General features: G+C 47.8%; 1 protein-coding gene across 15 annotated transcripts in view; it reads left to right on the forward strand.

The window, feature by feature from the left end:
• Positions 1-21,302, forward strand: part of ANKS1A (ankyrin repeat and sterile alpha motif domain containing 1A) — a 106,682-nt gene that overhangs the window by 25,465 nt on the left and 59,915 nt on the right. For 11 of the 15 annotated variants that reach the window (XM_066982811.1, XM_066982813.1, XM_066982814.1 and 8 more), the window contains exons 2-11: positions 1,893-1,973; positions 2,746-2,902; positions 4,725-4,787; positions 10,227-10,523; positions 11,177-11,252; positions 11,549-11,650; positions 12,957-13,052; positions 13,163-13,359; positions 15,102-15,194; positions 19,033-19,150. In XM_066982811.1, coding sequence (XP_066838912.1) covers positions 1,893-1,973; positions 2,746-2,902; positions 4,725-4,787; positions 10,227-10,523; positions 11,177-11,252; positions 11,549-11,650; positions 12,957-13,052; positions 13,163-13,359; positions 15,102-15,194; positions 19,033-19,150 — 1,280 coding nt within the window. The remainder of the gene's footprint in view (positions 1-1,892; positions 1,974-2,745; positions 2,903-4,724; positions 4,788-10,226; positions 10,524-11,176; positions 11,253-11,548; positions 11,651-12,956; positions 13,053-13,162; positions 13,360-15,101; positions 15,195-19,032; positions 19,151-21,302) is intronic. The other 4 variants (XM_066982816.1, XM_066982825.1, XM_066982826.1 and 1 more) reach the window with 2 other exon arrangements.

Raw genomic sequence — 21,302 nt, forward strand, 5'->3', positions numbered from 1 at the left:
AAATGGTGCCGGCTCTTTGTATGGGTGCTCTGTAGGTTTTGGAGCTCAGCATCGGAATCCAGCTCTGTTCAGCATGTAAAACGGTCAGACCCTCTGGCCTTGGTCAGGTTAGCAGTGTGTGCGGGGGTGTGTGCAGTATTTATAACTGCTCCAGACTATACACAAGGCTTCTGGCACTAGCTTTAACCGTTAATTGCCACTTTAAATCCAGCAATAAGTTGTTTGGGCCACCACACAGCATGAGCCCACTGCCAGGAGTAAACCAGGGGCTGCGAATGACTCAGGTCCCCTTCGGACTTAGGACTGTGCAGCTGGATGGGGTAAGGCATTTCCTGGACTCCATCCTGTAGTTCTTGGTGTCTCATGTCTCCAGGACATAGTTCAAGCCATCGTCCTGCAGGTGATGCTCGTGGCACTTGGAATGCACTGCGTGCATACGGGGACTTGCTGTTCGCTTCTGAAGCTCAGGGCGGTGAGCGGGGCAGGAGTGCCCCTGGATAAACCTCCTGATCCTTCGCAGATTGGGTTTTGTGGCTTACTTCCCTGTTCCCTTGGATAAAGTTTCCCCTTAGCTCCTCCAGTGGAGCTCGGGGCTGTCTCAGGACTCTGGAGCCCTTTATAGTGGTCTGCTGGACGAGGCATCGCGTGGCGGAGAGAAACTTTCCATTTCACAGGGTGCTCGTGAATCCCACCTGAAACGTGTTGGAGGGAAAGCGTGCTGCTTCGTTTACTTCTGAATTTCCGCTTGGCCTGCACAGGATCTCCATTGGTTTGGTGCCTTTCCTGCTGCTTTTATACACTGTGGCGTACCGTTTTTCTGGCTGGGAGCCCTCTGGTAATGACTGTTATTTTAGAAAACCCAATAACTGCTCAGGCTGCCTCTATCATACCATGAGTCGTGGTGATTACGTGCTGGGGAGAAAATGAAGTGATCAGGGAAGGCCTACTTCATGGGTGGGGGGGAGAAAGCAACAGTTAACTTTATTTAAAACCAATTAAATTGGGGTTGAGTGGGTGCTCTTAACTTCTACCCCGCGTTTCAAAACAAAATAAAGGAGTGAAGCGTACACCTTTAGGTAAAGAAGGGTTGTCTGGGCTTATAATAAATCCTATATAACTCTTGGAAGTATTAAGTTTGAAACAGTCCGGCACACAGGGAACGATGGGTTGTGATGGGGAGGAGGATGTTGGGGACGGGTTTGTTGGCTTTGAAGAACGTGATGGGTTGGGTTCGTGTGCCCTTTCTGGAAGAGGACGGCCGCGCTGGTGAGCGGTGCCAACTCCTTCGGCAGCAAGGTCGAGAGCAGGGCCAGCTTCTTGCACGCGTGTTTCTGCACTGTTTTAAATAGGACACCGGGGAGGGATTAGAGGGCAGATTAATCCTGAAATCCTCGGTGTTCGACTTCTGAACAAGGGAGGGAAGTGTTCGCAGAAGCTCCGAGACCACCTACTTTTTCGTGTAGGCTTTCCCAAAGGCTTTCCCAAATCCATCACGATCCTTCGGAGGGGTGTGAGTTGGGGTCAGGTTGATGGCTTACTTCTCTTGTGGTCGACTTTAATAGACGCATCTTCCGCTGAAGATGCTTTTTGGGAAGCACGTGTGGCTGAAAGATGCCTGGAAGCAGGGGAACATGGGGGCTCCGATTTTAAAAACTCGGTCTGAGGAAGCGTCGAGCAGTGATCGTGCTGTGTGCTCTGTGACGCTAACCCCTCTGCTGGACGCAGCGCTGTGCGGTCTGTTCTCTGCGTTACTGCTCTTAACCGCAGCTGTCCAGCAGCCACCAGTTTGCTTCCAGATAACCAGCTCGGCGCGAGGAGTCTGCTGAAAGTTGCCAGCTGTCCGTCTGTTTGGTGTATGCCTAAGTGTTCCCTGTACGTTTTCTGTCTTGCAGCATCTGGAGAGGGCCAAATGTGAACTGCGTTGACAGTACTGGATACACTCCCCTGCACCATGCTGCTTTGAATGGTCATAAGTGAGTCATCTTATAATGCCTTTGGTCACAGGGGTCTCTAGGTGCTTTACAAGCTACGGTTTGTGTAATTCACTCACCGATCTAATGCTGTTCCCTCTGAAACGTGGCAATGGTGCAACACTACACCATCTTCAGGACGAGAAGTGAACATCAGTGCAGCAAAGCTATAGAGGCTTTCGCTGCTGCACGGCGTGAATATACAGCTTTTTTTAAAATTTGGCAGAACGCTGAGGTTTTCAACCACTCTTTTATTTGTAAACAATTTGGATAAGTTATAACGAGATATTAAAGACGGCTTCTCCAGTAACAGTCCTCTGCAGTCTGTCTGGTGTCCAATGTGTTGCTGTGCCTGCACCACCTAAAATTTGCTTTTGTGTGTTATTACATTTTTAAATAACTCTGGTCTTCAGTGTGGTAAATCTTGTTTTGTTCACTGCTACCTGAGGTACTGAGAAATTGAATAGAGTTAAAATCTTTTTTCGTCTTCATTGTGCTGGTGCAGTTTACTTTTCACCAGAGTGGCTTGTGGATGACTTCAGTGCCTGTTCAGCTCCGTTAGTACAAAGGTAGCAGAGATCTTCCCTGGACTCAGTAGTCGTTAATTTCTTTCCTTGGGCAGCATTTAATAGGAATGCTTTTAAGATCACATTTCAAGAGGATCTCTGAAATACATCTGTTCAGATGAATTTTTGGTACAGCAGTCTTACTGGGGAATGTAAGCTGTGAGACGAGGACTGCATGTCTTATGAACTCGAGTCTCCTTTTCTTGCAGGGATGTGGTGGAAGTTCTGCTGAGGAACGATGCGCTCACCAACGTAGCAGACTGTAAAGGCTGCTACCCTCTTCACCTGGCAGCTTGGAAAGGAGATGCAGACATTGTGAAGCTCCTCATCCACCAGGGACCGTCGCACACTAAAGTGAATGAGCAGGTCTGCGTGTTTTTCTCTAATGCTCCTTTGAACCATTTCCCTCGAATGGAAAGAGACTACTTAGCTGACTCCTGACCCTCCCAAACTGGCAGCAGTTGTTATAAAGTTAATTGCTGGTGGGATAAGGAGGGCGCTGCCGAAAGCAATACCTCCAGGTCTGAGTTAGTGGTTGAATCCTAGGGAGGTATACAAGTTTTTCTACACAGAGAGCTGTAAATGTATCTTAAAAGAACCCCTCAGCACCTAGGAAGTGTTCTCCTGCTTTCATACTGGGCTTCTAAAACTAACACAGTTTTTCCTTTCAGTTGCTGGATAACTGAGAAGATTTCTAGTGCTGTCAAAGGATACATTGGCTCCCTTCTTTTGGGAACTAATCGAAGCAGCTTTGTTTAGTCTTTGTTTGGCCATGCTCTCTTAGCTACTCTCCTGGCTTGCCTGTAGCACTTGCTCCAGTTAACTAATCTGTAAGTTGTAAGATAATTTTAGCTCTACCTCACCCCACATAAATCCCTAGCTTAATCTTAATGATTTTTTTCTCAATCAGGCAAGAAAAACAACTTATAACTTTCCTCTGGCAGTCAGCAGGTATCTCATAGTTCCAGGGGAACTTCTGACATGCTACTGCGGGAAGTCCCAAATAATTCTTTTGCTTAAGACTTTGGATAAGTGAGTTGGTTGACTGAATGAGGCCAGCTGAGCAGAGTTTAGTTTATGGTTTTTCCCTGTGTCTAGGGCAGATATCAATAACGGGCTCAAATCAGATGATTAAAGCTACAGTGGCCCTGGGTTGTCCCCACCCTCAGGGAGGGATATGTCCTGTCCCATGAATCAGCTCCTAACCACTCGGGTTTTCATCCAGGTGGAGGCAAGTAAACCAAAATAAGCTTCTGCCTTAGTACCACAAGGCTAAAAATGTGTATCCATCCAGGAGTTAATTCACAAGTAGGTCAGATACTCATGGCTCGAGGTTCGCAGAATCTGTCAAAGTTGAAATGAACATCTGGGAGCTGCGAGTTTCTGCTGTTTAATTTTGATCTGCTATGTATACTTTTTCAGAAGCCGAGGAGCAAACTCCCCCTTCACGGAGTCGGGTTTAGGAGTCCCAATTCTGCTTCCAGCCATACTTTGTGGGGACCAGAGTTTTCACGCCTAAGTGTTCTGTTCCGCAGTGTAAGGCAGCTAACTTGAGGCACCAGACTGTTCCGAGGCTAAATGGTTGCTTCTGAAGCATCATGAATTGAAAAATATAGTGGTAATGCTAATCGCTACCGCTCCTCAATTGAGCAGGAATTACTAATAGTGTGTGTTTTACTGTCTTTGTTGATAGCTTTCCAGCTTGGAGCTGTGCTTAGTAATGTATTTGGGCACAGCTGCAGGCATTCAGTCTGTTTAAATGGATTTGAGAAGTGCAGTAAACTGTTTACAATCAATCTGATAAGAATTGACTGAGGGCCATGAGTGCAAACTTCTCTGCTGTTGGAGCAGGACAGGTGTATGGGAAACCTTTGCAAAAGATTAAAAGCGTAGTGTAACCCTTCCAGGTAATGTTTCGTTAATGTTTGTTTAGTAGGAACCCTTTTAAATGATAAAAGTCAGTCGAGTAGCCTGTGCTGCTTGAGTCTGGAGTCTTGTAAATGAAATGCGCAGTGGTTCAGGTTACAGGAATCAGCTGCTGGAATGGCTTCTGCTGTTAATAGCTTTGACTGGAACAAGATGCTGTGTTCTGTCACTTCCACCCCTTGGGAGTCACCCATTGCTTTGTTGCTATATCTCACCCATTTCATTATCACATTTTTGTTCTTTTTCCTCTTCCTTTTTGTAGAATGCTCTTGAGATCAAAGAACTCAAAAAGTACGGCCCCTTTGACCCATATATCAATGCCAAGGTGTGTACTTTGCTGACAGCATTTCACTGCATCATTACTCCAAGCTGCACTCGCGTGCTTCCAGGTGCAATGTCATCCAGTTGCAGTAATACCTGTTCAGTTTGCAGCTGCTTGGGGAAAAGTAAAATGCAAACATTTATTTACTCTGGGTTTTTCTCTTCAAAGCAGTTATAGAAACATAATTTAAGGGAAGCTTTTCCTTACTTTCCTGGGGGCTCCTTCATTGCTTAGCCTTGTAGGACTCACGGTGATGGTCAGTTTGCTTGATTTGGCTGGATGACTTCCAAAAGGTAATGTTATTTCAATTAAAACGCTTTAGGTATTGTTTCATGTGCTAATGTTGCTGATAAATGCAAAGAGAAGGAATTTTTTTTCCTGCTTAAACATGGATGCGTTTTCTCTGTGGGCTGTTTGGAGTGAATCTTCATGCCTTTTCTCCTACAAAATGCATAATGCTGTATTTGCTGTTTGAATGGACGGTTAATTCTTTCAGTGGTGGCGGGGAGAAGGGAAGGCAGTAACACTTATACCTCCCTTCCCAAGTCCTTCATGTCCTGCTTATTGCATCAAGTCTCTTTTGGTGTGAAGTCTGTTGTGTCGTCTGACCCTTCAGCCCTAGTCTTCTGTTCCTGTTTTCTTGCCTGTTTTGCTCCTCTCTTGCTTTTAGTTGGTCCTGAGCTACAAAAAGGCATGGCATCAGCACTTCTGATGCACTGAGGCTGGGCAATTGAGGAAGCAGATAAGAAAGTTCCTGGGGTCACTTGTTCTGTCTACCAGTGCGTAGATGGTGGTGTTTTCTGAGACGCTCACCATTTTTCATTTTTATTTATAGCGAAGCGGCAGGCCAGTGATGGCATAATCGTCTGCTGATTTATCATGGGATGCTTCTGCTCTCAGCCACCATGCCACGATTGCTTCCAGCCAATTATTTTAGACTCAGCCATCCGTGACAGATTTGTGTCTCAAAGTTTAGCTGAAACTTTCACTCTGCTTGATCTGCAATACCTTAAAAACACACTCAAAATTCCTGAGGTTGCTAACCGCTGGGAGTTGTTTTTGCAGACTTCTATTTCAGGAAATGCTCTAGCGCATACCTCTTCAAGTGCAAACATATTTACATGAAACTCATCCTTATCTATGATTTTGACAGGAATCCAGCTGGGAATTTTGTGGCAACAAATGTCTTTTGTGGAAACGTATCGTAGCTGAGTGGTTCAGCTGGCTGAAGGGGAGCTCTCGGTTGTCAATAAGGGAGTAAAATCTTACACGCTAGCATTAGATTGTTGAATGAGGAAAGAATGTTAAGGCCAAATTGAGCTAGCTTTTTGTGGACTGATGTTTACAAAGTATTTTCTTTTTTTGAGAAGTGCATTTTGAACTTGCAGGACAGTGTTCAGGATGGCTGTAGTACTCTGGAGAGCAAGGCTAGTGTTTTTTGAAATCAGAGCCTTGGTTTTAAGGAGAGGTGGCTTATACACTAACTGGTAGGTCCATCATAAGCTCTGACCAGCTTACTGCTGGTTTCTGACCACGTTTGAAGAGCACGTGGAGCCATACCCGTGCAACCCTGGATGTTTTCTCCACAGCATGGCTGCAGGTGGGAGAACCAAAAAATGTCCAAGTTCAAAGCGTGGGAGTCCTGGCTTAGCTGGTGCTTCCAGCTTCCCAGCTCCCCTGCAGGATGGGATTTCATTTAGAAATGATTGAATCAAAGTGTTCCATCTTTCCAAACATCTTGGGATATTTAGAAGAGGGGGGAAAAGCATTTATATATGTCTGGATATAGATTAAATTGATATCCTGGTCAGGAAGAGCTAAAAGAGAGCCAGAAGCATCTTGTTCACCTAAAAGCCGCAGGGAATTAACAGCCTCTTTTTGTGCCCCTTCCTTTTCAATGTCTTTTATTTAAATGGTCTCTCTGATGCCTGTTATGGGCCTGAAGGGCTTCTGAAAAGCAAATGATAGGAGCGAAGTTAAGAGGTGGAGCTGCAACTTTGCTCCATTGACTCCCGCTACCTCAGATCATGCTATTTAATTTGTATGAAGGAACCAAGCAGCTGAGCAGAGCCAAAGAGGCAAAAGCTGTCACAGAGCTCAAGGAGAAATAAACTGCACCGCACAAACTACCTTTGTCTTTTTTAATTGGAAGCAAATGATTCATGCAGATTGGGTTTAAAGTGCCATAAATCTAACCGGTCTGCTGAGAAAAGTGGAAGCCTACCATCTGGAGCCTGCAAATGAAGCTGGGCAGCGCACCCACCCGCAGAGCTCCCGAGAGCTTGTTGGACATACGGGGCTCGTTTTTCCGCAGCGCTCGGCATTGCGGGGCACCTGCAGGAATGGAGGAGGCAAATGTGTGCACTGACACAAACCCTACGAGGAAGCCTCAGAAGTGGGTTAGGCGGGACTGCAGGGGTCACACAACCTCTTCCACGCCCCGAGGCAGGATCAAGGCTGCCTAAAACATTCCTGGCTGGTGTTTGTTCAACACTTTCTTAACTGCCTCAGTGTGGCAGTGCCATAGTCTCCCTTGGCAGCTTATGGGAGCGTTCAAACCTTTGCAGGTTAGAAAATCAGAAGAGTTTCCCATGTATTTTAAATAATATCTGCTTTTCTTTGATCAAAGCCCTCCTACAGTGAGTTAGGAGCAGGAGCGCGGACAGACCTGCTTTCATGAGCTGTGGATGCTCCGCTGCAGCGTGCGATGAGCGTAAGGGCTGTGGTATGTGGTATCTAGTTACCAGGGCTTGCAAAATGGGATGGGACCCATCTGAAAGCGGAGGCATTTCTGCTGCTGTTCCCGTTTTGTGGTCTGTAGGCGGGCATCGGATGAGGCCCAGCTTCTTGCTCCCAACTGTGAATGAGGCGGGTGCTGGGATTCCTGCAAGAATGCAGCCCCTGGGTCCTATTGAGCGCTCTGTTTTTCTAAGAAGTTTTGAAATGTGAACCCGTGTGCCTTCTGGCTGCTGGGAAGGAATTTTCTTTTTCCATCTCAGATAAATACATACATCGGGGTGTTGTGCTCGTTGTTCAGGCTCCGCTCTGGTTTGTGCCTGGAGAGGTGATACGGGGCAGGCAGGTAGGCAGGCTCCCTTGCCTGGAATGGTTTTGGTATTTTGGGCTGCTCAAAACACTCCCGAAATAGAGGCAATACAGACCCGTGCAATAGCAGGAGTTCCCGGTACCCAGCCCGTGATGGGGAAAGACTTGCTGTGATGGTTCAAAGTAGGTTACTGCCTGGTGGTCTGTTACAGGAGGAGAGTCTGGGGATTTCATCCAGAGTGCCAGAGCCACACGTAGCTTAAACAAAATGAGACAAAATTGCAGAACACATGGGGGAAGTCTTCAACAGCGATATTATCAAAGGAAGTCGTGTTCCTATTCCTGAGCCATTAGGCAGGTGTTTGGGGTCGCTGCGTGCTTCAAAGCAACCTTGAGGGTTATGGCCTGGGTGGCAGGGAAGGTGAGGGGTGGGCAGCGCTGGTGGAGCCAGGGCTCCGGGGTGCGTTCCCTCCACGCGGGCACCCGCTGCTCCAGAAGGGCTGGGGTTATCTGCTCTTCCTGCAGAAATGGGCCGTGAGCCTCCCTCGTGTTACGGGGCCCACCGATGGCCCTGGTCCGCCTGTGGTCTGGGCTCACCGACGCATGGGTTCCCTTCCCTGTCAAATACACTGCAATTTGCCAACCTTTTAAATGCCTCGAGACCAGCAGCTTAGGGGTGATAGGTGTGATCTCTGTAGTTCTCTATTCTCTCCCCTTCTCACTCCGTATGTGTATTTTATGTGCAGACTTCTTTATTCTCCAGTAACTTCTGTCCACTTGTATGTGCGTTCCTCCACCATGGCTGCCTCTGCCACTCCAAGTATAGAGCCCGTTGTTTGACTCTGCCCTCCTGCGCTAACAGCGGCGCCGTGCTTTCCTTACCTCCTGCAATACTCTGCACCGCCTTCTGCACGTGGCTGGTGCTGCTTGCTGCCTCCCTGGCTTTTGCTTTCACACAAGTCGCAGCCTCCCCAGTATGTCTCGCTCCCCTTGTGCTTTTCATGTGGTTGAAAAATGATGCAGTCAAGTAGCAGATAAAAACAAGTAGGAGTTTGCATGCATGACTCCTGTAATCCCTCGAATGACTTAACACGTTAATAGGATTAAAGAACAACAGAGCAAGCCTTGTAGCGTGTTTGTGAACTGGTGCAAAATATTGACTGCTCTTACAAGCTGGTATTTTAAAAAGTGCATTTGCTCTCAAAGCGTCAGTGAAGATATTTTGGTCAAATTCAGATTCTCAAATAGTCCTCCTAACTCTGACAAGACAGCTTGTTGTTTTTTTAATGCGAACTGTTCTTAAAATGACAAATTCTACTGCAGTTCTTTTAGCTAAAGCTGTTGAAATTTGGGGGAGGTCAAATAATTAGATAAGTGTTTCTATCCAAAGTCCTTAAACTGAAATTCCCTCTGTGTGCAGTACACAGTAGTAAACCTAGAAATTTGCTATGAACTTAAATTTGAAGGAAAGACTCTGAAATCTGGCAGAGTTCCTATTTTGTGCCTGGAAATGAAACGTTAGGTTGCTCGTCTTTGAATCCTTTGCGTTGCTGATTTTAACCTGCCAAATGCTGCATGTATTAACTGGATCTGGCTCTCGCTGTGGAGGCTTTCACGCTGCGCTTGAACGTTCCTTCCTTCCCTCCAGTTGACCCGAGACCTTGCCTACAAGGGCTTGCTGCTGGAGTGATCTGATTGCGCTGTTTGTTACCTAATGCACAAACTGCATGCGTTCAGCACCCTCTCTCTAACGCGGCCAGCTTGCTTGCAAGCCTCAGAATTGCAGAGGTGGAATGCCTGTTGTGATCAGGATGAGTAGGATCGAAACAATTGAAGTTTAAATCCGAAATGCTGACGATCAAGCTACGGCAGATTGCGATATATGGCACACAAACTGCAGCATGAATCCTGCCTTATTTTTGTAGCACCCTCAAGTACGGGATGCTACCAGCTGATAACAAGTCGGCTTTCCCCAAGCGCTAGAAGAATTACTGGGAACCCAGATACAGCTCCACAACCCCTTAAACTTCAGCGTGGTCTCTTGCTTTTGACCTCAATGCTTTGAAAACAGGCTGCTCCATGTACCGTACCTATTTCCCATAGAGCAGATTTCTCATATCTGGGTAAAGCTCATTGCCCTAAAGGTTTTTTGAAGCTTTCTCCGGGCTTTTACTGGGTGGGTCGGTTGATTTGCTCACCAGGGGATGTCTGTCTGCTCAGTGGCTAGTGACACGGTGGAAACACCGCTCCGAGCTGTATCAAACCGGGCTCTCTGCTTCCCGGCTGCTTTTTTGTCTTATTTTTTGCATTTAAACTTCAATGGTTTGAGGGAGGCACGGAGCGGCTCCGCTCTCCCCGTTGTGACGCGCTGGCGTTTCTCCCCCCCCCCCCCTCCAGAACAACGACAACGAGACGGCGCTGCACTGCGCGGCGCAGTACGGCCACACGGAGGTGGTGAAGGTGCTGCTGGAGGAGCTGACCGACCCCACCATGCGCAACAACAAGTTCGAGACGCCTCTGGACCTGGCCGCGCTCTACGGGAGGCTGGAAGTCGTGAAGATGCTCTTGAACGCTCACCCCAATCTTTTAAGCTGCAACACTAAGAAACACACTCCGCTGCACTTGGCAGCCAGGAACGGTCACAAAACGGTGGTCCACGTCCTCCTGGATGCTGGCATGGATAGCAACTATCAGGTATTTGATGGGGCTGCGTGTGAGGGGCTGCTCTGATCGCTGGGGGATGGAGAACTCGTGGAGTTGCAGCGGGGAGAGCTCCACCTGCCTGTCCTCCCGCAGGGGATCACTTCTGGAAGATGAGCAATGGCTTTGGGTTCCTCTGGGCTGTTTGTTGAGCTCCTGGTCCCTCTGAGAAGCTGAGGGATTCTGGTGCAGTGCATGCTTAATGCTTGCTCGGACAAAGAGCCACGGATGCATAGGGAGGGAGAAAAAAGCTCTTTTGCCTACGCTGTTCTGCCTCGTGAAACCGTGAGCTCTTGGTAGCGATGGAGGCAAACTGTTTCTCTTCCCATCCAGCCACTTGTAAACGCGCTGTTCCACAGCACCAGATTCTGCACGGTGGTCTTGTCTTTCCTTGTCAGCACAAGACCTTTTGCTGAGCTGTGGAAAGCCCTTTCTTGGTGGCTGACTCTGGGAGGAGACAGTTCCCACTTTCCATTCCAAACTTTTGGCACTGTAATGATATTGATAGTTTGTCATCGGTCGTAGATACTGGCGCCCTCCCTTTGTATTTGGTGCAGTATATTGATTGCTTCTGTAACCTTCTGAAACGTTCCTCCATCACCATTCCCCACTGGCTAGCTTCATGCTGTTTTTCATTTAATTTGCAGACTGAAAAAGGCAGTGCTTTGCACGAAGCTGCTTTGTTTGGCAAGACAGATGTGGTACAAATATTGCTGGCTGCAGGTGAGAGAATGATCCCCTTCTGAAGCAGTAATGCGGTGATTCCTTCACCTAGCACTTGAGGAAACCCCTCTTTAGTGACAGCACTTCTCTCCAACCAGCTCTTAGTGTTGTTCCTCAGAGGGGGTTACAGGAGAGGTCATCCCTTGGTGTTTGCCTTTAGGTCTGCCTCTACAGAGTGGTTTTTAGCTCCACACAGTGATGATCGCGTGTATAAGCTGTGACTTGATTAAAACAGGAATTTGTGCGTGGTTTGACAATGTTCTTGATTTCTGCCTGCTCTTTATCTACTACCGTAGGTATTGATGTGAACATAAAGGATAACAGAGGCCTGACAGCTCTGGATATCGTGAGGGAGCTTCCTTCTCAGAAAAGTCAACACATAGCAGCTCTCATTGAAGGTAAGCAGTGTTCCTCTGCGCGTGGGCAGGAGGGAAGAGTTTGGGGGGCTAATTGTGCCTGTGCAAGTAAAGAGTTGGGTTCTCTAGTCCTGGAAAGTGCTGAAAGCAACGGAGCTTCAGGCTGGGTCCCTTGGTGAGAATCATGAGGGTGTTGGAAGAAATGGTGCTCAGATGCTCAGGTGAATGGTCCCCAGAGCAGGGGGCTGCAGGAGGACTTCCAGGGGTGGATTTTAGGGGGGATTAGCTCCTTTGTTGAAGGAGTGCAGCATCACTTTTACAACTTAAATGGGCTTAATTGTGCTTTGTTTAACTCACTTTATAATAAGTGAATTAAAATTAAGGATAGCCTAAATCTGCTTGCAGAATGCAAAGTAATAGCTTTAGATATGGTCTTGGATTAACTCTCCTTTATGTGTAACTCTCCTTTATGTGCCTGTGCAGGCAAATAGTCACCCACTGGTCCTGTGTCCTACTCCTCACTTCATTGTGAAGCTTGGGCACGGATTTTGCAGATGAGATTTACAGAAAAGGCCTTGATTACTTATTTATAAAGGAGCTCGGCCCATTGTATCTGTCCAAATTAGGCAATGAAATGTGGCATCTTAGCTAAATTCCTACCTTGTAATTACACTATCTCAATTTCCTCTCAGCTGTGGAGAGAAAGATCAGAAGCATATGCAACTGGGATATATTACTCATGGTTAGCATTTGAGAGCTTTACAGGTTCAAAGCACTTTGCAGACTTTTAATTAAGCTCTGCCTGTGAGGCTGGTAGGTATTGTCTCTGTTCTGAAACTGAAGACAAAGATGGGCTCTAAAACTGAACTTATTGCAGGTAACTGCTGATAGTTTGTTCCTGTAAGTGAGCTGCGTGAGATGTTGTCGTCTGACTTCAATCACATAAGCTCAGTGCTTCTGACTTTGCCCGTGGTTAGGGGACCACAGCCAGAACCGGCTTCTCTGCTGCCTTACGGCCGCAGGCTGCAGCCCCGTTTAGCCACGTAGCTTGTGTCTGTAACAGAGCAATCTGCTCCTCGAAGCCGTGTCCCTCCAGGAGCTTTGCAGCTTTCTGATTAGCAAGTCTGTAAAAGTTCAAAGAATCGTTCTTAACCTTGTGATTAAAGGGGTCATCTGTTTCTATGTTGGGATCTGAGCCGTGAGGTTCAGTAATGCACTTTGGTTATTTTTTGGAGGCTTAATGAGCTGACAGTTGGCCGTCCATCCACAGGGGAGAAAGTACCGTATGCCAGAGTGGACATGCAGCTAGATTGCCATAAACTGATTTTGTTGCCCTACCTCGTTGCAGATTACACAATTGGGAGGAAAAGTGCCAAAGCTGCGGAGAAGACTGCCCAAGCAGCACTTGTTCCAGCCACTGATCCCGTGTGTCGGATACCTCAGGGTAGGCTTCCGTGCAACCCAGCAGTCACTGGTGCTTCCTCCTGCAAGGGCTGACCTTCAGAGGCCAGAAGCCCCCAGTGATGCTCCTTTTTTCCTCTCTTCCTCTCCCAGGTGATGTGGAGAAGGCAGTGACAGAACTGATCATAGATTTTGATGTGAACCCTGAAGAGGAGAGCCCCTATGAAGCTTTATACAATGCAACCTCCTGCCACTCCCTGGACAGCCTTGCCAGTGGGAGATCTTCAGATCGAGAGTCCATGAATAAGGAAGCGGAAGGAGCTGGTCTGAAAGCAGCAGGAGTCAGGCCTGTACGTAGCTGCGTGTGCTTGTCTCTGCTTGCCTTAGAAAGATAGGTAACTTATCTCCATCGTCATGATTTTGCAGCAGGCTGCCAGTACCTCAGCTTGGAGAAATCTCTAAAACCATCTCCCACACTGATCGGAGCAGGCAGGAACCTCTTCTGCTTGTGATAGAGCTGAGCTTATCTCTCATCAGCCACTATCAACGCAGGGCAGTACAGATAAGCCACCGTTACCCACATCACCGTACAGCATGGCAAGTGGTCCCTTCTTCATGCCTGACTTTCACCCAGCGGTGCATCCCTGTGCTTTCTGGCAGCTGAATGCTTCTGTCTGTAAGCCTCGGTTTGTCAGAACGGTGCACTTAGCTGAAGGGCGAGCTTATTGTCTAGAAAAAAACTTTGGAAACTTTTCTGTGGCATTTGTCATCTTTCTCTTTGCTTTGCCCCAGAGAAGGCTCCCAAGAAGTTATCTTTAAGAGTATCCTGTGGTAAACTAGTTGGTGGCAGAAGCATATTTTTTTTGTGTATTACTTGCAGGGATCTGTAGAGGGTACTCAAGGCTTTACAAGGCCATGCAAAGCTGCTGGAACTGTCTGGAGAAGTCTTTGCAACCCTCTGTTAGTTGCATCTGCTGCCTCCTTAGCAATCAGTAAATCAGTAGTAACACTGCCATGGGGCAGGTGGGATGCTGGCCTTGGAACACGCTGTGTCAGCTTCAGGATTTGTTTTCTGGTTGTTCTTGCAAAGCCTTTTATGTGGCTGTATTTTTGGACAAAAGGCAAAGCAGCAGTGAACAATCGGAACTGCTGGTGGTACTGTAGCCACGCTTCCTCTCTCTCTGTAAGGATGTGCAACCTTTTTCCTGTACTGTTAGCAAATAGAGTAGAAATGAAACAAAAGCTTTAGAAAATGGACATTTCAGCCAGATCTTTTCGGTATGCAGTACAAGGTGCAATGTGTTTGTTAACTAAATCTTAGCGGCTTATGCCCAACTATGTACTGTCCTGGGTTGATTGCGACTGATGTGAGACAAACTCAGCTGTGTCTTAATGAGATGAGGCTGAACCGCAGTGAAAAGGGAGAAGGAAGAGGGAATTGCTCTAGGAGCTCTCTCTGGAGTTTCTCCCACAACTTGCTCAAGCATTTTGAAATGTGGTTTCTGTCTGTTGTGTTTCCGTTTGCCATTAGATGGGGCTGTTGCAGGGCAGGAGATGACCTAGGGATGTCTTTAGCTGTCCACCAAGACAGCACAGTGCGGCTCGGAGTGCCTGCTGGCAGTCTTGGCATAACTGAGGAATGCAGTGCAGCACCGTCTCTTATCTCCGGGGTTTTTCACCATAAGAGGTGCCTCTGGAATCACATATTCCCGTCACTGTTTCATTAAGACACAAGCAATGAGCAGTCCTTCTCTGCACATCTGCACGAGTTCATTACTGATCTTCACTGTGTATTCCTCTGCCGTAGAGATTACCAGCCTGGGGCTGAGTGAACTGCCTTAAATCATGAAACAATAAACCAATGCCACCTTCCACACAAGCAGTCTTACTCTCCTGAAAGCGCAGTTAGTGCTCCTGTGGGTCTGAGCTGGCCTTGTGCGGTGCTGCCGCTGTGAAGGAGAAGTGGGCAGCGTTCTGAGCAGGGGCAGTCTGCTGTGCTGCTGTATTCGCAGCTGCGTGGACGTAGTGTCAGTGGAAGCAGGAGGGGACGTGTTTTAACACAGCATATTGACAGTGGTCTTCTGAACTGCAGAGAGAACGTCCACCCCCGCCTGCCAAGCCGCCGCCCGATGAAGAGGAGGAGCAGCACGCGGAGAAGAAGATAGGTCATGGTGCTTCCTGTGAGGTACGTGACACTCGATCTGGGATGCTTTACAGGAACGTGGTTTAAAGAACAGTTCTCATAATTTGGGAGGAGCCAATTTTGATATTACTTCCCTTGCAAGTTGGGCTGTGAAGTGTTCTCGCACTCCAGTGTTGCTGTTACTTGCCATGGGAACTTCCTTTGTGTGGTTCTTCCAGGGCACCTCTGTTTTGACCTTCAGCCTTGCTTTCCTATTCTTGGCTGGGAATTCCCATAGGAAGAGTTTTTTTTTTCCTGCATCACGTTGTGATGTGGACTGTTGCCTGCTTGTAATGATCCCACCAAATGCATCTTCACTCAAGACTGAAATCCAGAGGGGCGTTAGTTCCTGCTTCCTCTTAGCTTCCAGCTGCGGAGGAGATGCGTGGGCTTGTAGATCCCACTGACCTGAACAGGGATCAGGGGCTTGAATTCAGACGAGATTCTGGCCCAACATTTGTTAAAGCTGTCTTCTGCAGAGGTCATTGTGTGTGAGCTGCTTTTTAATTAAACTCAGGCTCTCTTGTTCTGCCTTCTTGCTCCTGGGCTTCCTATTGCTCATTTTCATTCACCAGCCCATGAACTCAGATGTGAGGGCTCTCTGGGAGACCTCAGTATGGGGATGGAGGTGTGTGTAACCACAGATGTGTCTCGCAAACCTCTCACACCCAGGAAAAGCTTCAAAGCAAAACCAAACCTTGTGCATTTCTTCACTTTTCCAAGTGCAGTCAGATGCATGTAAAACAAGGGAAGAGTCTGCTGCCTTTGGCTGTCGGAACACACTCCAGATCACTAGATGCTTTGCTTTGAATGTGTTGATCCACTGGGTTTCCTACAAGGCGTAATTGGCATCTGCTTTCTGAAGTATATCAAATCTACACAAAATATAAGTATACATTATTTGCTTTAATAGAACTGACTTTTTATAGAGAGTGGAGCACCAAGCAGTGCATAAACAGAGTGCAGACTTGTGGACTGGTCTCTCCACTGCTGTTGGAATGGTTTTCCAGCATATGATATAAGCCGTCACGTGGCTGGCTCTGAGCAGAGATCTGGGTAGCAGGTCCCAGCACAACTGGAAAGCAGAACTTGTTTGTGGCAGTAAACCTGTGTTGAGTGCTCTTGTTGAATTGTTTTGCCATATTTAATTATAAAACACCTCCTGTGTTGTCCTGCCGTTAAAGGCTTTGGAAACGTGATCCACTAAAGGTAACCTTGTTGTCAAATGCTTGTGCACAAAGGGACTCACTAGGGAAATCCTGATTTGTAACCACTTTGATTGATATAAGATAGACGCTGTGTAAAGCTGCCTGGAAATGACCTTAAAGATGTACTGATAAGGCAGTTTGGGTCCAATTGATTCTTTTTCTTTGCATACTGCTTCTGGGGTGCTCGGCTTTTCTGACTCTCGCCCTTCATTTATCATCCCAGCACACGTTCTCTCTGGGTTGGGCAGGCACCAACAGGAATTTACTTAGGGATTGCTGTGAGCTTCTTGAAGCGGCATCCTGATCTACCCTCCTCCAAACAGGCTCTCACATTAGGGCCAGGATGGTTAGTCATTGAATATTCTGGGGTTGGGCCAAACTCGAGTTTTAAAAGTAGTCTTTTTATTCCCTTGCCAGGATGAGGGCTATCAGTCAAAGATGTGCACAAACAAGAAACTTAACTTTCATCGTGGAGAAGCGTTAGCACAAACAGGCAAAAGAGCTGATTGTTTGGAGGGTGCTCGAGTGCCGCCTTTCGCTATCAGCAGAAACCTTCTGGGTTTGCAGCTGAATAAGGTTCTGCGCTGTCAAATTAGACTTCACTTTAATTTGTTTACTGCTCATCTCCGAAAGGGAAGTGCAGACAAAAGACAAGGCGCCGTGATCATTCCTGCAGTTTTGTCTGCAGTTCTAGGGGGGGAAGGAGAGAGAAATGAGATCAGTTACCCTTTAAAAAGTCTTTCAAAAACAAAGTCCAATTCTGTGGATTAAGCACACTTCATAGAGCGTGCTCGCTATTGACAACCTCTTATTTTTAGGCTTTGGTAATAGCGAGGGGATGTTGAACGCTCACCAATATGTGTGATGAAAGATGAGTCAGAAGAAAGTTGTACTTTGTTACTCCTGGTTGCAGAACTTGCAGAGTAAGCACAGTTCTCCAACAAACAAAGGAGTTTATTTTAAGTGAATTTTAATTTGAGGCTCTGTTTAAGGCGTGGAAGAATAAGAAATGGAAAAAAATCAAGTATAATCAGGCCTGTGAATGTATACACAGACATTTACAAAGAAAAAGCTGGGAAGTGCATGCTGCTAGGGAGCTACTGGCTTCAAATGTGCTCAGAGCATTTGAAAGAGGACGGCACAATCATCATCTGCAGGAGCCTCAGGAGCACACTGATGCCTGGCTGGAGGTCCGGGCTACAACTGTTACGACAGGCTGCTGCTGTGCAGTATTTTTCCAAGATCTCTGGCAAGAGCCTGTTACCTACTGTTACGGTCTGATGTTTTTGTGCCGCCATCTGGTCGGAAGTTTTTTTCCTTAATTTGCTCATTATGAGCTCCGTCACCTGAAGAGGAGCAGGTCTGGCTGACTACTCGTGCTCGAAGCAGATAGAATAACTGCTGTCTTTGGGCACGGCCTGCTTCCTCCCGTTGCAAAGCACATTTAAAAGCCAGCTGGGCTTATGCAGGGGCGTAGTATTCCTGTGTGTCTTTCCAAGACTCCCTAAATGGCTTCTAGGGGTCCTAGCTAGATCATAGGCAGGTAGGAACCTATTTGCCCTTGAAGGAACTGATGCTTCCACCTAGAGGAAGGAACTGGTGGTGGAGCTTTGCCCTCTGTCCGGGCAGTGGCGGTTCCAGGAGCCTGTGGGCAGTACGAGAGCCTTCCTTGGGGCGATGTGTTCGGACCTATTCTTCCTGCCTTGGCAGCAGGCTGGGATCATTTGCTCTCTGGCTCAGGTTTGACCCTGCTGCAGCTGTGGGCACAAGTTCCTGGACAGGGCTGCATCGACCTGCCGGTGTCTGGCCAGGAGATGGTGCTGAAAGGCAGCCGACCGTGTGGGCAGGGTGCCTTGAAGCCCAGTTTAGCCCCAGTAGTACTGGGGCGGCACGTGTGGCTCCCAAAGGGTGTTGAACGCCTGCCATCACTGGCCTCGAGGTAGACCAGGATGTGAGTCTGCAGCAAGGCTCCTCTGGATCCTGCAGCGAGACGGCTCCCTGCACAGGGATGGGGGCTTCCCAGCCGTTCGCTGGAGGTTCTGCCAGCGTTACAAAGCAGCTCCAGCCGGAGGCTTCGGGGGATTTAAATGGGCACAGTCACTGCCGGGCATCCTGAGGGTAAACTCCGTTCCTGTGCTGTGTTGCCTGAGGTCTCTGTAGTCCTACACACGCTGTACGTCCCGAGGTTGGGAACGCTAGGTCTGAATTCTGGAAAGGTGGCAGGGATTTGTTGTTCTCTTTTTTTGCAGCCATGTCCTGATAGAGGCGGTAGTTAAATAGTGAATGACGATGCAAATTCCAATAGCAACAGTAAGTCTGAGTTGGGATGAACAAGAATAATGTGCTCAGCTCTTTTCTCACCCCCCGGGCTGTCTGCAGACCTCGCACAGTAAATCAGTTGGTGAGTGCTAGAAAGCTGTCAGCAGCCTTAAATACTAGAAAATAAAGGGATTTGGTCTTTTTTTTTTTTTTTTAGTAAAAAAGCAGCAGTACATTTTGGATAACACTCCACAGCAAAGGTGTCGCCTCTGCCAATTCTGTGCCTAAAGCATGGCATAAAGAGGCCTTGTGCTTTATTGCAGGGATAAATAGCAGTGCTTTGTGGAGCACTACATTATGCTGTTTTTCATTAGGCCTCTGTTGCACGAGGAAAAAGCAGGGGAAGTGGAGCTGAGGAAGAGGAACACCCGTACGAGCTGTTGCTTACAGCAGAAACTAAGAAGCCAGTTGCAGTGGATAGAAAAACAAAAGGTAAGTGAGCATCCAAAAACCAGAGCTGTTTGGCTTAGCCGTGTTTAACAAAAATATAGAGGGCAGAGCAATTGGAACAATTAAGTGCTGTTGGGTGGGGCATCTGGATTCTGTACTGCAATTGTTTTGTTTCCTGGTAATCTGCCCTCTTGTAAATGGGAGATCAAAACATTCCTGTACAAAATGTACACGGAGGAAGAGCAACTCCGTTATCCTGACAGCTGAGACATTGCAGGGACCTTCTGTGTTAATTCAGAAAGTAAGCGTACGTTGTGCACGGTCAAGTAAATGCGGAGAGGTGGAAGGCTGTGCCGTGCTGGTACAAGTGAGCTGAACCGACGCCGGCATCTCAATGAGCCCCGTTCTCCGTCCAGCTGGATCTGAAGACATCCTGGCGTTGTGTGTTTGTATCGACAGACGATCAGCCCTGCTCTCCCAGTCACAGAGTCAACGTGCTGCTGTGTATTAAAGCTAGTTTGAGGTGTGAGCTAACAAAGGAAAATAAACATGTACAGAGCGAGCTCCTCGCTGGAACTGGCTGCAAATCCACTATATGGCCAGGGTTAAGTATTGAACTCAGGTCTCTCGTCCCAGAGGGACTTGTGTGCTTTACAAAGGATCTAGGAACACCTTGTCTCCTGTGTTTGGCTGTCGCTGGGCTTTTTGGCTTACCTTCAACAACAACAATAAAAGATTTGTTTAGAGGAAAAATATCCCTTGCTTTATTCAAAACTCCTGAGCAGGAATTTGGAAGGGTTTAGTTTGGACTCTAAACCTGGAAACCATCTCGTTTTGAGGATGAACAGAGGATAACGAGGACTCAGTGTGATGCCTCACTGAGTGCCCTGTAAGACCTGCAGCTTCCTTCTTCCTCTCCTTTCCTCGCAGCACGATAGCTCGCGTTCCTTGCGTCCTGCTGCACTCCCGGCTTGTCTGGGGTGGCACAAGAGGTCATTGTTTTCCCACCAGCGTTTGCCAAAGCCACTTGCTGCCTGAGGCAGAGTTAGGGTACTTTTCAGGTTGGTGCTTTGCCTTCTCAGCTGGGGAATAGTGACAGCCATTGAGCCGGAATCTTTCAGGCGATCTTTTCAGCGTGCAGCTATTGCTGATCAGTCAAGTGTGAGCTCCCTCTGACAGCTGGGCTCCTTTCTCTGGCTACCATAGCCAGGCTTGCTTAAAATGTCATGAAAATAGAATCCTAAAGTAATGCATGTGCTTGTTCTTGATGTCTCTTCCTCATGATGTGGGTGCTGCAGGCCCTCTAAACCCCATCCTGGGGAGAAGCTGAGGGGAACACCTTTAACCTGGTGATGATCGGAGAGTGGTCCTGTCTTGCTGTACGGTAGGAAGATGCTGGCAGTGACTCCGCGGTGTGCAGTCTATGGAAAGCGTTGCTGTGTTTGGAAAGAACCTAAAGCCCTGCCCACTGCTGTGGTGGGAGAAATCCAAGGAACACAGCGGAGTTCTCATCTTCCAGGGCTCGTTTGCTTTCTTCAATACAAGTAGCGCTATGGCTAATGCAGGGGGAAGGAGCTTTTGATTTAGGGGAGGTGAAGAGCTGCTTCTAGAGAGGAAGGTGCCCAGCCAGCGTATTTCTCACCGTGTGTGTTTCTTAAGCTTGGCAGGGCCATCTCCCGCTGCCCTTCGTGTGGTGCTGGATCTGGAAAAAGGAGATGATTGTGAGGGAGATGACTGTGACCCTCTAATGTTTGTTCTCCTTTTCCAGAGCGTACCGGCTGTTTCCCAAGGCAACTCCGTGCTCCTTGTGGCATGACTGCACGTGTGGCAGGGTCCACGTGCTGCAGGAACAGGGGAGCTTTCCCAGGGCCCCATGTCAGCTTTCACCTGCTGCTTGTTCTCTCAGGGACTTCGGATTTCTGTGCCCCAGCAGGAGATGAGGCAGCTGATTAGCGCTGACTTTTTTCCCCTTTCGTATTGTTCATCTTCTCCCAGCAGTTCCAGGTAGCTTCTTTCTGCACAAGATGTTTCATTACTGCTCTGCAAGGCTGGATCAGCTTTGAAATCTGCATTATTAAACGGGGAACAAAAGCAAACGTTGCCAGCTTTTGCAGTCGTTGGGGTCAGATGCCAGAAGGACACAGGGAAGCAGATGTAGCAGAGCCTGAGCTGTGAGTGCGTGCTGATGTGCGGG

This window comes from Anser cygnoides, chromosome 25 (assembly GCF_040182565.1).
Source record: "Anser cygnoides isolate HZ-2024a breed goose chromosome 25, Taihu_goose_T2T_genome, whole genome shotgun sequence".
NCBI lineage: Eukaryota > Metazoa > Chordata > Aves > Anseriformes > Anatidae > Anser > Anser cygnoides.